The sequence below is a fragment of the Zootoca vivipara genome, chromosome Z2 (assembly GCF_965207765.1).
Source record: "Zootoca vivipara chromosome Z2, rZooViv2.hap1.1, whole genome shotgun sequence".
Classification (NCBI taxonomy): domain Eukaryota; kingdom Metazoa; phylum Chordata; class Lepidosauria; order Squamata; family Lacertidae; genus Zootoca; species Zootoca vivipara.
In genome coordinates, this window is record NC_142585.1 from 18,514,411 (window position 1) to 18,534,811 (window position 20,401).

At 41.7% G+C, this 20,401-nt stretch overlaps 1 protein-coding gene across 4 annotated transcripts in view; it reads right to left on the bottom strand.

The window, feature by feature from the left end:
- ENOX2 (ecto-NOX disulfide-thiol exchanger 2) overlaps window positions 1-20,401 on the bottom strand; it is a 36,922-nt gene that overhangs the window by 13,975 nt on the left and 2,546 nt on the right. For 2 of the 4 annotated variants that reach the window (XM_035123068.3, XM_088664534.1), the window contains exons 2-7: window positions 9,781-9,903; window positions 6,069-6,200; window positions 4,925-5,062; window positions 3,377-3,583; window positions 1,731-1,964; window positions 826-1,038 (exon numbers count right to left, since the gene is read on the bottom strand). In XM_035123068.3, the coding sequence (XP_034978959.1) occupies window positions 826-1,038; window positions 1,731-1,964; window positions 3,377-3,583; window positions 4,925-5,062; window positions 6,069-6,200; window positions 9,781-9,903 (1,047 nt within the window). Of the gene's footprint in view, window positions 1-825; window positions 1,039-1,730; window positions 1,965-3,376; window positions 3,584-4,924; window positions 5,063-6,068; window positions 6,201-9,780; window positions 9,904-16,201; window positions 16,325-20,401 lie in introns of those variants that run through there. The other 2 variants (XM_088664535.1, XM_035123073.3) reach the window with 2 other exon arrangements.

Here is a 20,401-nt window from a genome sequence, read left to right on the forward strand (position 1 = left end):
GATGATCTGTAGATCCTCAAATGAACAGGAAGGTAAGGGATTTGGCTATACACCTACCTTTGTTGCCTAAGCCTCTCAGCAATCACCAAAGTACAAGGCTGTGGTTAACACAGGAGCAGCCTGTGGGTAGGAACATCACTAAGGCAGAAAATACCTGCACATCCCGAGTGTGAACAGAAATTAAGAAGACACTTCAAAGAAGATTCAGAAGCTTCAGCTGGTGCAGAAATAGGTGGTCTGTCTCCTGATGCAGTATGTATGCTGCAAGCACATGACATCTACTAAGGCTCACTACCATGTTCTTCCCTGTGTCCCATCCCATTAATAATCACCCAAGAATGCTCTCCAGACTGTATCATTAGTTTACCAAAGAAAATGTGCACAGTAGGAGTTTTGTGGGCTTTTTTGTTTGTTGTGTCTGGGGACCATTTTTTCTCCAGAAACCTATCAGAATAAGATTTTGATAGTTTTCCAGAAGCTTTGTAAGATTTTCTTGTTTCCACTGAGCATTGATGGCCTGGTAACCTTTCGTTCATTTAAAATTAATTTTAATGCCCAGCATTTTATCTGCTAAATGGTTTATCTTTTTCCTTTAAAAAAAATATTTGCTGGTTTTCTTTGACATTTGTACCAATGCAGCATGGTGGTTGAGAAATTTGTAAGAAATAAACCTAAATATGTTTCTTAATAAAGGGAATGTATGTTCCGGATCTGTGTCTCTCTCTCTCTTGTTCAACCTTCAACTGGAAAAAAAGAAAACAAAAAAATGGTACATTTCCATCAAGTGAGACTTTTAAATCCTGGTTGCAAGCCACAAACACTTACACTGAGCAAGAATTCCTGAGAGTGCAAGCTTGAACTTCTCCTTTGCTTCTTCCATTTCCTTTTCATGGGCTGCTTTCTCATTTGTAAGTCGGCGGATGTGGCTGTTGACTGACTGGATCATTGAGTAGAAGTTGTTTGCAGTCCGTCTGTTCACTTCCCCACGCTCTATCCAGGCCAGCAGTGTCTGCACCGCTTCCAAAAACTTTGAATCATCTGACCCAAGAGAGAAACACTGCTCAGGTACAAAGCACTGGTGCATTTTGCAAGTAATATTGTTTAAATAATCGCTCCCTGTGTGAGAGTTTAAAACACAAAAACATAGTAAGAGGTTTGATAGGCTAAGATGATATTGTTCTGTTACTAGTCCTTTGCCAAAGCTTCCTGTGGCTGCTATGGGGGTTCTTTTGTTATGTTTTTATGGTATAATGTATTTACATTTATTTACTAAACATTAGTTAAGTCACTTGGAGATGTTCAGGTAACAAGCAACAGTCTAATTAATACTACTGTTTTGCACAGGTCTTCATGAAATGATCCACCCAAGCAAGGCAAAACTTTGAAAGGCTGTGGTGGATGAGATTAACTCCACAGACAGCTGCAATGTACTCATCTGTTGTATGTCTACATGGGATGGATCACATCTCAGTGGAAGAACAACTGCTTTGCATGCAAAATTTCTTGGGTGCGATCCTTACAGAGTCCCCAGTTAAAAAGATCAGGTAGGAAGTGATGAGAAAGACCCTTCTTCTTCCAAGACCCTGGAGAACCATAGCCAGTCAGAGCATACAGTACTGGGTAAGAAACAGATAACTCATCTGATAGCATACAGGACAGTTTCCTATGTTCCTAACCACCTGCCACAATCCTCATGCAACAGTCTGCCAGTTTAGGGAAGCCCTATGTACCTTTTAGCTTCTCAGCAACAATACTGCACTCATAATATGAATAGTGGACAACAGGAGGCGGGGAGGGAGGGTGGAACTGTTTTTCTGCCATCCTTCTGCGATGGCGCTCTTCCCGTGCCAGCATCCGCTGCTTGCATTCCCACTCGTAGAAATCATCCCGGGCTTGAGCAAAATCCACGTGCAGGCGCCCTGTGTCCTTTTTATCAGTGCTGGAGCCCAGCCTGATGCGATAACCTGGCAATGATAGTTACAGAAACAACAATCAGCAGTTTCCCTGTGATAGGGAAGTTTTTAAAGTTTGATCTTTTATTGTGTTTTTAATATCCTGTTGGAAGCTGCCCAGAGTATTAATTATTATTATTATTATTATTATTATTATTATTGTTGTTGTTGTTGTTATTGTTATTGTTATTATACACCTGCAACAACATGGGGGTTATGTCTGCTTTGTCTCCAGAGACTGCCAGAGACACCTATCAGAGGAAACATGAGCAGCTACAACTCAGGCTTAATAATATCCATGTTCAAACTGGATAAAGAAATGAACATCATCTGCTATGTATGCTCATCCACACATATCAATATGTTTGCTTTATCAATGATTGTATCACATCTATGATGCAGACCAGCTACACAGCTCAAAACCACTTCAGGTAAATTCTGTATGAAATTGTAACTGCAATATTTGCTAAGTTGTAAACAGCGCAAAGGGTGCTGGGTGAGCATCAGATGAAAGGTTGCTGCGGTTTCTGTTAAGTTGCTGAAGCCTTACTAGATTCCTCTTACAACTATGGAGGGTGGTTCTCATGGGGTACAGTGATACTGGCTGGACAACACATGTTATTCCAGAAGGGAGGCTACCCTCCAAAGTTCTCCAAAGAAGCCATGTTGGTTCTGGATAGTTTGAAAAGGTGATAGTTTTTGATAATCAGCTGTTTACAGCAGGTATTATAAAGATTTCAGGCCCTGAAGGAGCATCTCCACCCTCGTCGTTCAGCCCGGCCACTGAGATCTAGCTCAGAGCCCAAGTGGAGGACCTTTTTGGCAGTGGAGCCCACCCTGTGGAATGCCCTCCCATCAGATGTCAAGGAGATAAGTAACTACTATATACTGTACAAGGTTTACCTTTAAGAGACATCTGAAGGCAGCTATGTATAGGGAAGTTTTTAATGTTTAATGTTTTATTATGGTTTTGTATATGCTGGAAGCTGCCAAAAGTGGCTGGGGAAACCCAGTCAGATGGGCAGGGTACAAACAACAACAATAACAATTATCATCATCATCAGTCATAGAGACACATTGCTTGTTGCACTAGAATAATTCCCTCTCTTCGTGAGCTGGCCAACTCACAAGAGTTCCTTACTGTTGTTTCATGCTGACATTTTTTAGCTTGTTGGAATTTTGGAATTGACCATTTTTCTGTTTTTATTAGACAAATTTATGAAAGCTATTCACAATGGTCTGTGTCACCATTGCATGTTATAGTGAAGTTAAAAGACTCCTTAGCCAAATAACTGAAATTGGTGAGAGATGACTGTACAACTGGGAAAATGGAAGGGGACACAACAGACATGACTGCATGTGGCTTTTGCAACTCTACAGAAGAAATTATCTCTGAGGCAAAAGCAAAGACAAACAGTATCTACCAGACAAATAAATAGCCTTGTCCACCATGTATTCGTCAGAAAAACGGATGTGGCAGAAGTGCTTTTTGCTCTTCCGAAGAGCTAAGATCTCTCCACACTGCTCAAAAATCTCCACAACAGTCTCTTCTGTTGCATTTTCCGGCAGTCCTCCAACAAATACCGTCTTGCATCCTGGAGGTCTTTCCCTTGTGGTGGGAGGAGGGAGATCTAAGGACAAGAAGATATATGATACATAAGCTTGCCACAAGCAAAAGACATCTGGTATTCAACTACAATCCGACAACAACAGCTGCGCATTTGTGTTTTAGTGTCAGAAGGCTTGGCCAACTCTGGCCTCTTCCACACTTGCACTTGTCCTGTGCCTAGAAAGCACAGATCTGAGTGGCATTCCACTTGCCCCTTGCCTCCAAGCGGTTTTGCCTTTGCCCTTTGGGTTTTCCCAGGGGAATGTGGCATGGCAAATGGAAGTGCGGATGAGCCCTCAAACTTGCCAGGCAAAGTTATATCCTCCAGCCTTAAAATATCAAAAAAGCAATATCTTTCCAGCACAGCATGCTTCCCAAAGAAGAAAAGATCATCTTTTTTTGGCAACAGCTCACTGCTAGATGCATACTAAAAATAAACTACAAGAACAGTGCACAGCCAAATACAAACACCCTTATACCATTGGAGACAATACCACCAGCTTTATGAAAAGAGGGAAATGAGGGTCTATAAAATTTACTTGGGTTCTCTTTTTATTACTGCTTGCTGTTTAGCAGCCTGCAACAACAGCTACGCAAAACTAGGCTTCCATTTGCAAAATGTCCTATGCATTTTCATGTTCTAGTCAAATTTATGAAATTGTGCATACTGCACAATCAGCACTGCCATAATTTTTGCCCTTCATGATGTCGAAAATCTTATTTTTTAAAAAAAGATTTGCAACCTCATCTCTATAGCTTTCTCTTCCAATTACTCCCTGACATTGAAAATATTCTAAAACAGAGAAGGGTTCAACTAGAAAATGTTAGAGATGGACTGCCAAGCAGACTAGAGCGGAGTTCTGGGAAGTTACACGTTTACCTCCCTTTCCTTCATCAAGTGGCATTCTAGACCAGGGATGGGTTTCATGCAAGTCTCCAGAAGTCACTGGACACCAGCCCTTGTGATCCCTGACTGCCACTGGTTCTCCCTGCCACCGATTCCCCCACAACCACCTCTAGACTGCTGCTTTAACCAGTAATGTTTGCTTCTCCATTTTGCCTCTCATTAAGTGGACAGAATCAGCAAGCAGCAGAGCAGGGTAGTACAGAGATGGCCTCACTCCTTGAGGACATGAAGATGCTTGAGGCTCCCAGCGCTCCCATTGAGGTGGTCCAGGCCACCTCTACAATCTAAAAGGTATTCTGGCTTGGCCAAACTATAAAAAATATCCTGTTGGGAAAAGAGCTTCTTCTTCCCTCCATGATCTGTACATCCACCAGACTCTTCATCAGATGTCCCTCTGTACCTTCAATATTTCCCAACTGATCCCAGTGCAACTGCAAGAATTATGGCAAGGATTACTTGAGTTAGGTGGGAAGAGTGTGCAACTTTTGCAATGAATGATCTCCTTAATCACTGGTGGTGGCACTATTTCCAAGCCAGGCATCAAGGGACTGATTGGTGGGATCCCAGTCATCATTCCAAGGGCAGGGTCGAAGTCTGAAACAGAGAGGCCATCAAGCTAGATTGTTTCAGCTGCAACTGCACAATAATTCTAACTAGGAAAGCAGATTTTTTTTCCATCAGTAAAATCAAAACTTAAGAACCTGAGAGATACATAAAGCAATGAGTCTGGAGAAATAGAGCCATTTGGCAGCCCACATAATCCCACAAAAGCCAATTCTCATGCATGGGAGGACAAAGATGCAGACAGGCAGGATTGAAGAAAAAGAGAGCCCACAGTACACCCCCACGCTGGGAGATTAGCCGCACTTCCTTCTGGTTTTGTAACTGAAATGACAGCCATGCATACCACCACACTGAAAGCTGGCTCAGGCATCTGTTTTGCCTCTTCCACCCCAGACTGCCTTGCCTTCTTTTAATTTTAGATGTGCTGCATGAGTGCTTACACATAAATCCATTCATTCAGTCAATTACCTTTCTTTTTAGGAAACTTTTTAAAAAGTGCTTAACGGCTCCATAGATGGAGTGAAGGTGCTTTTTGGTAACATACAAGAGGGTCGGCCAATCAGGCCAGTCACAGCCAGATTCTGCATTAAAGTTGCAGAGCTGTTTTTTGTTTATTATCACAGCCACTCCTAAGGGTCAAGTGGATAGAGCACTCAGCCAATTGTCTAGTCTTGCAAAGACCCTTTCAAAGTGCTATTTTGCAGGCTGTTTTGCAGGTGCTGCCAATCATCTGATTAGTGAAACCTGCAAACACCCTTTCAGCTGATCCAAGTTTTTACCTACCCCATATCTGACTTCATACTATATATGACTTCCAATAGATGTAGGACAGATGGGCATGGCTTCCCTGAAAATGGCCTTGTTGGCTAAATAAGGAGGCCTAACAGGCCTAATCAGACCCAGGCCAGAGATTCCCCACCCATTTTAGGCATGGATCTCATGTGTTCTCTGAACATTTACTCCCCTCAACACTCCACTGGAAAAATTAAGCATTGCATGCTTGCAGCAGCAATACCAAACCAAGAGCACAACCTACCAGGCAAAAGAGGATCTCCTGTTATTCCCATTGGTGCCATCCCCAAGTTATTCATTGCAGTGGTCCAGGCTGTTGGGTCTGACATGCCCAAATCCATTGGAGGAGACTCTAGACTCAGATGTGGGATGCTGTCTACAGAAAGGATTATGATTGACAAACGTATTAACAAATGTACTTTTTTTTAATTACCAGCATCACTTACCCCCCACCCTTTTTTTTTACTAATGATAAAACTGGAAGAGAAAGTGATAGAAACCAAATAAATCTCCCCTATAAAATGGCATCCTGCATATCTTGGCAAATGATGGGATAAATTCTAAGGGGAGAGTAGGATGCAACAAATACTCGCTTTAGGCACAAACTATTTAATGCAAACCACATTTGTCTGTGCTCCCCTCCCTCTCTCTAGAGTATCATCCCATCCCCCATGTACCAACATCTTGTTCTTTCCAAAATAAGAGCTCTAGTTGTAAAGGCACAAGTCTTAAAATAGATCTGAGCCAGCACTTATCATGGGCCCCAGAATGATCCTCTGATGGCAGAGTATAACCCCTAAAAAAAAAACACTAGGCCATAATCCAGGACAAAGTCCATATGTTTTCTGCATGTCCAGAGGCCAAATCCCACTGTCAAACTCCTGAAAACATTTTCAAATTCTCTCCCATCTGCCCTAAGCTTAAAAAACAGTAGATAGATTTGGCATAAGAGCAGCTTCAAGAGGCAAAGTCACACACAAAACTTAGTGCATCGCAATGCCATCTTAGATCTCATGCCAAGTACTAGTAGTTTTAATTCGTTTGTTTATTCTTTTACCTATATCCCACCCTTCATCACGAAGCCCTTCATCTCAAGGCAAGTAACAGCAGTTCAAAAACTGAATATCCAGACACAAAAGTTGTTATTTTGGCCAAAGTTGTTGATGCCCGGACATTTTGGTGATTTCCACCCGGATACTGTTTCCAATGGCCAAATCTGGGGAATGTCTGGAAATTATGGATGTATGGCAACCCTAAACAACATGGAATTACCTGGAGGACCTCCCCAGCCCATCTCGAAGTTTGAGCAGGACAATAGGAAAAACCTTGACAGGTGACAACTGCTTCTAGGGAATCTCACCTCGTATGATAATGACAGTTCATCTATCCTTCTCTGGCTGAAATAATTATTTGGTTCCTCCCCTTGTACCCATGATTACTCTATTCCAGCTTAACAGTGAAGGGAAAGCACTGGGGATGGAATGCTTAGAATGAGCCAACAGGCCCTTGCACTTCTCATCAGATCAGTTGCCACTGCAACAGGTGTACTTTACATCCTCTGACCCATTCCTTTAATTGCCCGAAGAACTTGTAATTCAATTAACTCCTATCTTTCCTGGCCACTGGCCATACTGGCTGTGACAGATGAGAGTTAGAATCCAGCAATATCTGGGGGGCCACTGGTTCCCCATCCAATGCTCTGTTGGGGCAGGCGCTCATCAAGAGTAAGGAAGTTTTCTGCTTCATGCAGAATCATTTTAGCACAATCATCAACCCCGATGCGTAGTCTGGGGCTCTAATTTCCTTTTGGATGGCTTTGCTATTTTCAGCAGGTTCCATTTGATTATCACAAAACCCCAAAATAAGAACAATACCACATCTTTGCATGTAACTGATGCAGGTTAAACAGTATTGCTATGAGTTCGTGGGTGCCAGACCCCTCTAATCCCTGGATTCAGCAAGTGTTAAAAGTTAATCAATCCAAGCTAGCTCTCCCATGAGGTGATAGCATGGGTGATGAGCCATTAAGGGGCTCTGTGGGAGATGGCAAATGGGGGCCCTCCCTCCACTCGCAGATAATGAGAAGGACAAAAGCTAGAGCTGAGAGTGAGCAGTGATGTGTCCGAGAAGCAAAATAGCAAGCAGAGTGACCGAGAGCCATGATGGATTTCTGCTTAAATCCAGTGCTGCAGCGAAGGAAGAAACAATGCCAATTCAGGGTGTTAATAGTGTGAACCCCTGCATCGCAGGTTCAGGTTGTATATATGTGTAAATAAACCATATATCCTAAAGTCTCAGCTGTGCCTCATTCCTGAAAGGAAACATGAACCCTGGGTAAGTGCCTGGAACCCCTGGAATCTCATACTACTTGGAAGTTAGGGGGGCGTGCAACTGTATCTATATTGGGCTAATAAAAATTGGTAAAGGAACATACACGCTATTGAGTTTCACAGAGCTGTTCATCCAACACAAGGAGTTATCTAGCTTGTGAAATTCTGTGAAATTCAAGTCGTATTTCTATATCAACCTGCATTGGCTCAATTAAATATATGCTTTTCCTTAGCTTGTGTTTTCTATACTTTGGGATCATCATGGCAATGTCCATGTTTCATTCCAATTTTTTATGGCAGTGAGGGAGGATAAGAAGTACTTTGTTTTTGCTACTGCATATCAACCAGACCAACAAACATAAACCCCCAATTCAGATTCATCCTGACTCAAGCACGTACACAGCTGCGACTCGTTGACTTCTGGCTATCAAGTGACAAGTAACAGAAATCCCAGAACTCAGGATCCCTGGCATGGAATGAGCTAGAATAACAGGACATTTTTCCATTCTAAAAGTGAGCCTCTGTTCACTTAGGTTCTCTCATGCAGCCCTACAACAATTTAAAACATCAGATTTTAAAAACCAATTAAATCATCCAACACAATGCTGTAGATAAAAACAGCAACAGTTAAAATTACAGACCAACAATCTTATTCAGTTAAAAGCTGCAAAAAACAATTGTGTGCTTTAAGGCCTGCTTATATACAAACAGACTGAGTGAATAAGTTCCGCAGTGATAGGCCCACCAGTAAAAAGGCCCCGTCCCGTCCCCCCACTTCCAACTTGATTAATCTTAAAGGCAGACCTACCAACCCAGGGTTGGGCAGGTTCATGTAAAAATATAGGTAGCCTTTCAGATATCCTGGTCCCAAACCATTTGGGTTTGAAAAAGTAACCGCCAACACTTTATCTGGGCTTGAAGACTCACTGGTAATGAGAGTGGAAAGTGTAGAATTGGTGTTATATGCTCTAGTCATCTGGCCCCCCCAAAGCAACTGGAGAATGTGTTCTGTATCAGCTGAAGCTTTTGAACAGTGTTTGAGGACTGCCCCACATACAGCATGTTAAAGTAGCATAATTGAGATGCAATCAGGGCATGGACTACTGTGGCCAGCTCCACTTTCTCCAGATAGAGTAACATCTTATGTATCAGTTATTTCTGGGAACAGATTCCATCAGCAACTTCCTAGAAAGTCCAGGAGAATCTCCCAGACTGTGTGCCTGGTCCTTCAGGTGGAGTGCAACCTCATCAAACTCTGGGCACACTCTATGGCCCAGGACACCATGTTTCCTACCCGCAGTGCCTCTGTCTTATCCAGATTAAGCTTCAGCTTGTTTGCCCTCATCCATCCTAAAACCCCAAACTAGAAGGTGGAAATGATAAACAGAGTTGTTGTACATCATCCACAAACTGATGACGCTTTAGCCCAAACTTCCAAACTATTTCTCCCAGCAGCTTCATGTACATGTTAACAATAAGGCAAAATAGGAGAGACAGAAGTGGTCATGGAGAGGAAAGAACTTCCCCAGTACCATTTTCTGGGTCTGTCCTGTTGTGTTCTTGTATTAAGACATCCCCCAGGCACAAACACAGCTTGCTACACCACATGCACACATCATGGCCTACCTGTAGGCAAATTTATCCTCTTCCGTTTCTGGCTTGCCTCGCCTCCATTTTCAGCAGGGCTGTCCCTGCTATTGAATGGCAGAGGTTTGCTATTGCCAGGGTCAAAGGGCAGGTGGTTTAGTCCTGAGAGAGACGGAAAAGGGAAGAATTTGTTAAGAATAGCATTTGATCCCTTCTAATTTCCAAACAAATCCTCAATACTCAAGTGTAAGCCAAATGTTTTCACAACACAGTCTCAGAGAGAGAAAAACCTGAAGCAATACAAGAAAACAGTGCACTATCAAACACTGTCCAAAGGGGATGCAGGCCCTCCCCACTCAGTTGCCAACCCTCTTCTCACTGTTTAGGGGAATCAGATGGTGAGAAAGATGGTGATATGGAGGAGTCTGTGAAAGCAGACAATTTGCATACTTCTTTATGGATCTAAATTAGTCCCATAACTGTAAAAGCTATTCTACCTACTTTTTAGTCAAGTATTTCTATATACCATTGAGTGCAAGAGCTGCATGTATTTTTTATAATTTGAAAGGGAAAAAAAATGAAAGGCATTTGATAAAAGTATGATGATATATATTCTCTGCTGTACAGGGACTACCGGTAGTAGTTTTAAAAAGATATATATATATATATATATATATATATATATATATATATATATACATACACACACACACACAACAAAAAGGAACTTAATAATTGATGGCTGTGGGTGCTGAATACCTTCCATAGAAATCTGAAGTCCAGCCTTGTGTTGTGGTACTAGGAAATGAGGGGGACGGGGACGGGGACGAGAGAGACACAAGCTTCAGAAATTTGTTTGGCATTAACCTTAGCACCTAGCACAATTGGTTATGACAACAAATACAGGATACAAGTGGTAAGAATGCCTAGCATTGCAACACCTCAAAAGCAAGAGGAAAGCTTAATTGAAAGAGCATCTTGACTAAGTTCTCACCAATATGGCTTATCACATTAGAAGAACCTGGAGAAGTGAAAGGGTCCTTTTGTAGCAAAGCGAGAATGAGCTGTTGTGAAGGAATTATCCTGGCATGTTGCATCTCAAGCAGACTTGCCTCTTGAGGACAGAACTTTATATGATGATGCTAGGTGTTAAACCCTACGCTAATCCCAAAGCCCTGGTGAGAGTAGCAGCAACAAGTCTCAGCCATCACTGGGATGGTTGGAGAGTCTTGGGACACTTCAGAACGATAAACATTTACTGCTAGAGCATTCCCTACATAGTCAGGTTTACATTTCCTGCACCTGGAACCAAGGCTGCAATAGTGACAGTCTTCTCTCTTGCCAGAATGCTGGGACAGACATGACAGAAAACTCTGAATGGAGATGCTTAAAGTAAATGCATAGACTTCAGTTCTGCATACACCAGGGCCACATAATTTGCAGCCTACCAAACATAGACTCATTGCTTTCAGACATGTTGTTACAACACCTCTCAATTTTATTTCATTTATTTCATTTACCATATTGGCCTGAATATAAGCCTCACTTTTCCCCCAAATTCTGACCGTGAAAAGTTAAAGCGCTGCTTCAATTCGCAACCTTACAACAGTGTTTTTCAACCTTTTTTGGGCAAAGGCACACTTGTTTCATGAAAAAAATCACGAGGCACACCACCATTAGAAAATGTTTAAAAAATTAACTCTGTGCCTATATTGGCTATATATAAAGTAATTCTCTTGAATAGGAATCAAATAAACACAAAGAAAGTATTTTATAATTACTTTATTATGAAATAGTAAGTAAACAGAAATATGAAAAATTATAAAATACTTTATTCAGTGTGCAACCTGGGCCTGTTTGGTTGCACACAAAGCTGATATTCTGGCTGGAATCGGAGAAAGACACACACGTAGCTCTTCGTCAACAGCTCTCAGTCTCTCTCTGTATTTAGTTTTTATAGCAATCATGCTTGAAAAGCTCATCTCACACAGATATGTAGTGGAAAATGGGAGCAATGTCAAAATAGCTTTGTTTGCCAGAACAATCTTTTGAATTTTTCAATTTTTCCCACGGCACACCAGGCAACATCTCGCGGCACACTAGTGTGCCACGGAACAGTGGTTGAAAAACACTGCCTTACAAAAACTGGCTTTTATGATATCACTGCTGAAACAGAACAGGTGTGAGTGCCTGCAGAATTTTAAGTGAGCGACTTATATTCGAGTATCGTCTCCCCCCCCCCTTTGAATTGTAAAGGTGTGGTTTATATACGGGTGAGGCTTATGTTCGGGCCAATACGGTATATCCCACATATACTCCAAGAAGCACAAGGTAGTGTACGTGGTTCTCTCCTCTCCATTTTATCCTCCCAGGGCCAAGAGAAGGAAGCCAGTCTCCTTCCAGATAAAAGAATGATTGTACCCAGTCTGTCCAATGTGAGCATACACAAGCTCACTTACACTTCCTTCAATCTAGCTAACCAAAGCAATCTTCAAAGAGCTTGAGAATACTTCCCAGCCTAGCTCCATCAAGAGCAAGAGAAGCTAAACAAAGATCCTCTTTTGCAGCCACCGTTTTAGAAATGTTTGAGAAAATTATCATTTCTTTGCTATGAACTAACTTGATCTGTACTTCTCAAAGCTGCAAATCAGAATGTAATTATCCTTTGGGATTTGCACATATTTACATTTTGCAAGGTATTTTTAAAGCAAAAACTTTATCAAAACATGTTTTAAATTGCATTGTTTTGAGACACATATATTCAGAAATGTGATCCTCTCTCCCACAGCACTGCTTTTAAATGGGGCAGACCAGACATATGGATGAACACATACAAAAGTGACAGGGAACCAAAACAGTCAAATCTGCCCAGTCATATAGCTCCCTTACAGAGATAGTCCCAATAAGGTTCTTTTGTAAATTAATTATTTATATAGCACCATCTATCTGCTTGCCACTTTGCAGAAGATAATGGCAGGCCCAGCAGAGTTTACCATCTATAACTTAGCATAGGAAATAAACTGAGGAAGGTGGGGATAAAAAGGGGATAAGTGTGTGCTCATCTGAGTTATATACACAAAAGTTTAATTTTAGTAGGGGTAGGGATTAAAGAGTTAATTAAGCAGCCCAAAACAGCAATAGGAAATCCCTCGCAACTTGATGTGATGACAGAGAATTTTTTTTAAAAAAATGTTTAAAAATCCTTTATTGATATATTCAAATAAAAATACATATACACATATAAGTCATGCATATGCATCTACAGAACCAAAAAATAAATACATATCATTATTAATATTTTTTACATGAGCAATATCAACAACAAAAAAAGAACTGAAGAGGAGAAAAGAGAAGAAAAAAAAAGGTAAAGAAAGGCAAGGAAAATAAGAGTGATGACAGAGAATATTTGTGCTGCTATTACAACATCAACAAACCAAACATTGAAACACTTGCCTGTGACTGCTGTAGGACAAAAGTAGCAAGTGAAATGAAAGAATGATCAGATTCAGTACAGTGTGCCTTATGTCAGATATGTGCCTTAATCACCATAACCTGATTTTGGGGACTCTGACACGGCTCATAAGGATACATTTGTAGCTGGAGGAGTTCACAGCAAAACCAAAGCTTTGGGAACCATCTGTTCAAGTTATTTAGTAGTCCATACTTTCCAAGCAGCAAATGAAAAGAATGCAAAGCGCCTGGAATATGATTGAAGGACTTGGAACCCCTAATCCAAGACACAAGTGCATTCTTGAAACACTGCAGCTAATTTTAAAGGAATTGTGAAAGCATCAGCAATTGCGAATAGCATCCGCAAGCTGCTTGGTTACAATGTTGATATTGCCATGTGCCCAAGGGTGTGGTCTGCAGAAATGCACAAAGAAAATACCGGTAGCACCAAGGGGCTTATGCAGCTGATCAGTACAAAGTTTACCCTATACTGTACATACCCTGTTTCTCATATTTTAAGACATACCCATAAAATAAGCCATAGCAGGATTTTTAAGCATTCAAGGAATATAAGCCATACCCCGAAAATAAGACATAGTGATAGGCGCAGCAGCAATGCCAGCCGCAGCAGGAGGAGGAGGAGGAAAAAAATAAGACATCCCTTGAAAATAAGCCATAGTGTGTTTTTTTGAGGAAAAAATAAATATAAGACGTGTCTTATAATATGAGAAACACGGTAGATACATCACAAACCATAGCTGCCAAGTTCCGGATTGAAAAATCCAGGACCAGCAGCGGTGCGGCACCGGAAGTCGCTTCTACGTGACTTCCGGACATGCGTAGAAGCAACTTCTGCTGCAGCTCTGCCCATTTCCAAAATGTCCGCAGCGCCAGAAGTCGCTTCTACGCACTTCTGGACATGCGTAGAGGCGACTTCTGGCGCTGCGGCCATTTTGGAAATGGGCAGAGCGGCACCGGAAGTCGCTTCTACGCACTTCCGGACATGCGTAGAAGTGATTTCCAATGCCAGCGCTGCCCAATTTCCGGTGCCCATACATGGGCAGAGCAGCACCAGAAACATGGCCGCTGGCAGGAGCTGCTTTCTGGGGGATTTACGGGATATAAAGCCATTCGGGAGGGCAGGGAGAAGCCAGAAGGAGGGAGGGAGGGAGGGAGGAGGAGGCAGCACCACCATGTGAGGGAGAGGGAAAGAACGTGCGTGCTGGCGATACATGTGGCTATTCCTGGACCATCCACGGGCCGGATCCAGAAGACAATTGGGCCTGATCAGCCTGCGGGCCTTAGTTTGCCTACCCATGTTTTAAAAGCTACAGTTTTTAAAGCTACAGAGCCAAGAAGTGCACCTCTCCTGTTTATGAAGAATGGACTGGCATAGAAATTGAAATAGACTACTTTAAAGCAAAGTCTGCAAAAACAATTGCCAACTTCTTAGTTGTGACCTCAGCTGCAGTTCTGCGCTCAGTTCTGCTCTTAAATGCTGGTGCGCACAACCCCCACCAACTGTGAACACCAAGGCCCCTAACCATCTTGGAACTCTAATGTAATGTAGCCTTTAAGCCTAGCATAGTTGTAGGTTTTAACCCAAGTCCCCAATTGCAATTCGGATCTGAACTGGGGTTGGGGGGGGTTCTGCAACTTCAATTTACAGTATGTGGTGGTGGGGTGGACCTGCATGCAACGGCAAACTCTGCAATTGCAGTCATGTATAATTTGGCTCTCACCATGCCTTCTATCAGCAACATTTTTCTCTTTTAAAAAACGAAAAACAAATTTTGCCTGATGAAGAGTTGTGAAACCTGACAGATAGATCACTTTCTGTGACTTTCCAGTGGTCTAAATAAATGTACTGTATTATACTACTGCTTCTATCTGAACGTGCTACTGCTACTAATGACTTGCTTCACTGACCTCTACCACTGTACGATGAAGATGACTATTGTAAAGGCTAATAGCTAAGTCAACTTTGTCTTCCAAAATGTTCATGTAGCAGGTAGACACCTTGACCTATAAAATCTAAAAACACTCCAGGGATGCTATGCCACAGGATTCCTTTGTCAGATGCATGCTGCACATACAGAAGAGACTGACTATGATAACTACACAATGAAACTCATAAAGCATGCTTTGGAAGTATAAGCAGCTGCAAAAAGGGGGAAAGAATGGAGTCAGCACACCAGCTTTCATACTTTTGGCCAAGATAGGCTAATTTTAATCTTTAATATTCACCAGTCACAAAGTGCTTACCTATCAACAGTGGCAGCAATCTGCATAAAGAACAGAGCTTGATTTCCAGTTTGAGGTAATCTCAGTTAAGTTTTGGATATAAATTTTTCCCATTACACTGAAACTTGAGATTCAGAGATGACCTATTTTCCTACAGTCCCCTTGCACCTAGGAGTGGCTTGCTTCTGTTTCAAGCCACAGCTAGACATCAAGAAGCCGCTGCCCATCTGTTTAAATACTGTCTGTTTCAACATTTATTATAAAAAAACATATTCAAAGACACTATTCCAAATCCTTCCCATAACACATTTCAAGCTGCACAGAAACAGATTTAGAAAATGAAAGTCTAGGAAAAAAATTGAGATAAAAAAATTAAAATCCTGAAAGCTCTTCTGAACCTTCCCTCCCAAACAGAGAGCCTTTGATGACTCCAAGGCAGATTGGGAAGGCTAAAAGCCAGAAAACCACGTTAAAAGACTATCAAGAGCACCAGTTTTATCAGATACACCGTAGATTTAACTCCAACTATTCCATATTTAAACTGTGCTATTGCTGAATTCATATAATCCAAGAGATCCGGGAGCTCAGATTCAGTGTTATACTTGGCTGCAGGCACTCTGGCTAGAGCACTGATCTCACTTGACTATCGGTGTCTGTAGACTTTACTCTCCACCACCCCATCGCAAACTAAGACTGCTCATGGCAAACATACTGGAGTCAAAAACCTCCCAAGGTGAATCTCATTACACCAGAATGCAAACCATACCTGTGAAATGCACAAAAAACATGATGGTGCTTCGCAAAGAGTGCTCTTCAGTCTCAGCGTGTTTTATCTTGCTACCCACACTACCACACCATCATATAAACACAAACTAGTAACACAGTTCAGCCTGTGTGTGACGTATATGCTGTGCTGGACCCTGCAAACAAACCAAGTGCCAGCAGCCAGCGTAACAAGAGGAGAGCTTAACGTCAATAAAACTACACAGCAGGCAATTGGAAACGCTGGGATGCTAAAGAGGAAAGGCATGGAACTCTTTTTTTAAAATGAATTGCTGCCCACTGCTGCATCTGTCCCCATCAGTTACCAATCAGTGACTCTGTAAGAGACTAAATCCTGAACATTATGGGGAGACGGCCAGAGAGCAGGTGGCGAAGTAATTAACGGCATGCTCATCTGTGAATTTGCAAAGGATTTCAGTCCTAGGATCACTGAGAAGCGGCATGCAATTGGCAAGCCCCAATCTTGCTGGCTGCTTGCCTTGTGAGTGGTTGTCTTTGCCATAACTTAACCCTCAAGAGAAACCAGTATGGTACTTCTTTCTTCTAAAGAATTCATACTAAAAAACAACCTTTTAAGCTTCCCAACATGCTTATTTTGTAACCATAACTTTGAAACAGAAAAGAGGTGGGGGGAAACCCAAGATCAGCAGATATTCATACAACCTTGTATTTTAAAAACTCACCTAGTAACCCTAGGTGATCAGGAGTTCCATGAAGGTGAGTGAATAGGATGGCAGAGGAAGGAAGCGTTACTCTGCCCCTTCTCCCACAATGCAGTTGACAGAAGGCACGTTTTTTTACTATCCTACAAAGAAGCTAGCAGCCTGCATTTCTACCTGGCTGTGAGAGGAGGAGGAGTCTTCCCTTCATCTTCAACCAGCATAGAGACACAGGCTACTCTCTTGGCAGGCTGTTAATTTTTGTAGGCTTATTTACATGGATAAACACCAATATGGTGAATATTCCAGAGAATAAATATTGCTGCAAAGCTACACTCTGGGTGGCAGGAAGTTCTGTGGTAACTGCTACAAGGGGTCCTCCCTACAAAAGATATTCAGGTATTACCTGTTATTTTGCATGTATGTGTGTCAAGTAGCATTTATTTCCCAGAAAGCATTCTGAAGTAATTTGACAATAACACACACACACACACACACACACACACACACACACACACACACACATCAAGTCAAATGCACATATAGACTGAGATAAAAAATCTTCATATGAAAGATTTGCTGAAAGGTTTTCCCTTAGGCGCCAAAAAGGCAACAAAAATTGCACCTGTCTGATATGCAGTGGAAGAAAGATCCAAATGGAATCTGCCGTAACCCCAAAGGCCCAATTCCTACAAAGTACGGAATGGGCCTCCTGATAAGATGGCATCTTCAGTGAGCAGTTGGGTATATAAGGAGTCACACAATCCTTACACTTTTTATCCCAGTTCCAGGATTTTGAACTTGGCCCAGTAGCTAACTGGCAGCCAGTGCAATTCTTTCACCAATGGCCTAAGCACTAAGTTTGCCCCAGTGAGCAGTTGAGTCACATCATTTTGCACTAGGCAGGAGCAGTCCCCACATAGAGTATATTGCAATACTCCAATCTGGAGATGACCAGTGCATGGCCAACAGTGATCAACCTATCCCAGTCCAGAAACTACCCTAGCTGTCTTGCCAGCTGAAGCTGGTAAAAGGCATTCCTGGCCACTGAGGTCATCTGGGTCTCTAGCAATGGAGATTGATCTAAACTACAAGCCTCTCTTTCAGAAGTAGTACAACCCCATCCAAAGCAGGCAATTGTCCAATCTGGACTCAGGAACCGTACATCCACAGGACCCCTGTCTTTGCCAGGATTCAGGCTCAGCTGGTTAGCCCTCATTCAGCTTGCCACCAATACAGAGCTTTCACGGCCTCTCCTGATTCATATGTTATAGAGAAATAGAGCAGGGCATCATCAGCATACTGATGACCCCTTGGCCCAAATCTCCTAATACTATAATGCCAATAACTTAATGCAGATGTTAAACAACTTTGGAGACAATATGTACCCTGCGGTACACCAATATATACCCTGCTAGGTACACCCTACCCTGTGTGTCAGACAGATGACCACTAAAGACTGCCCTGCAGTTACCAAGAAGACCATGAAGTCCTGAGCCTGAATCTAAAGGCAGTCTCAACATGAGTGCTGAAATCACCCAGAACTAACATTCTGGGATCCCACAACACCACACCCAAGATGACTACTGCCAGTTTGGTCAGAGAAGCAACTGGGCAGTAGGGTGGATTCTGTAGTAGCAATCTTAGTTTACTGTCTCCTTGGCCTGACACCAAGTGCACACACCCTCACAGCCAGCTCTAAGCCAGAGTGGTTTCCTGGAAATGGAAGTCATGTGGACCACAGCAATTCCCTACCCCCACCCCGGTGCCTGCAGCTTGTACTTATGCTGCACCAAGTATCTAGGTGGGTGCAGCTGTGCCAAAAAAAATATCCTCCTCCCAGCCTGCCCACCCAGGTCTCAGTAATACAAACCAGATCAGAACCCTCATCTACAATCAAATCATAGACCGTCTGATTATTCCGTCTCAGATCATCCTAAAAATGTTTTATTGATAAGTGGCACAGGTATATATAAATCTGAGGGAGAAACCATTATAGTCACAGAAAAGAAAGTCTATTGTTCCATAGGATGATGTGCAGTACCTCGTAAGAACATAAGAAGAACCTGCTGGATCAGGCAAATGGTCCATCTAGTCTGGCATCCTAGGCTTAACAGTTGCCTGTAGGAAACCAGCAAGCAGTTTGAGAAGTATTGCTGCCTCCAGCTGTGGAAGCAATCACATGACATTTCTTTCATCTTCCAATGAAAGAAACCAGTGTGAACAAGGCAACAGGGCAATTTCTATTGTATCAAATTTCTACATGAGAAGCAATTTAACGTAGAGGCTCATGTGTGATAAACATTCACTTGGGCTTTTGGCTACACACAACCTTGGTATGTATGTTAAGTGTCCATAGATTAATATGCGGGGGGTGAGTAACCAAGTAATCACCTATTGGAAAATAAGCACCTCTTTTTCTGATTTGAAAAAATAAACAAACACATCGATTGTCTTAATCAAACATTGAATGTTACACAAAAGATTTCCCCCAGTTTTTATGCTGGGCAGAATTAGAGATGTGAAGGCCCGAAAAAAACCCCGAAATCTTTTCCCCTGTTTTTTCCTGAAGCCTTTTTTGGTTTTTTTCCAAAAAAACTGGGAAAATTGAAAAATAAAAAATAGATTATGGAATGTTTTATTTTAACATGATGAATAAAATATTTTAAGATAAGGGGTTCAAATATTTTATAAATCATTTCTAAAAACTATGTATGGTATCAGATTATTCTAATTTCTGTGATGACAAGCAAGTCCTACGTTACAAACTGAACTCTCCAATGCAAGAAGAAGATACATTTCTTCCTTTAGGAGGTGCTGTTGTCACCAGAAAAGAAAAAGGTTTCAGTTTTGTTTTTGCATGCATGTGGTATGCATTGGTTCTGTTCCTCTTCACTAGGCCTCAAAGCACTGGAAGAAAATATAGAGCAACAAAAAGGGCCTGAAAGTATATACTGTACTTAATTTTAAAAGGTTAGGGTTAGGGTTACTTCTGGATTTTTAAAAATTGTTTTGTGGAGTTTTCTTTGTTCCACATAAACTAGTAAATAGTTTGGGAGGTTGTTGCTCCATTTGTTACAAATACAAATAAATATTATTTTAAAAGTAAATTCTGTTTGTGTTAATTGTTTGGATACACTATATTTTTAATATGCTAGTTGTGATAATTTTATGCCCATTAAAATTGTCCATAGTTATATTTTATGTTTCTAAAGTAACAGAATGACTTTCAATCTGGAAAAGAAAAAAGAAGTGCTAATGTAGCATTTTTTTCAATTTTTCCGAAAATTTCCATTTCCCTCCCCAAAACCCCCCCGGGGGGGGAGGTTTTTTCCCAAGCTTCAAAATTTCCAGAAAAGTTACATCTCTAGGCAAAATATTGAATATGTAGTTTATACAGAGTACTCCAAAATATAACATATATATCTAATTAACATGTTGTTGCATGCCACCCCAATCTCTGAGCAGTGCAAGATTCCAGGGGTACCAATAACTTACCCATGTTTTGGTTTCCTTTCCTTTCC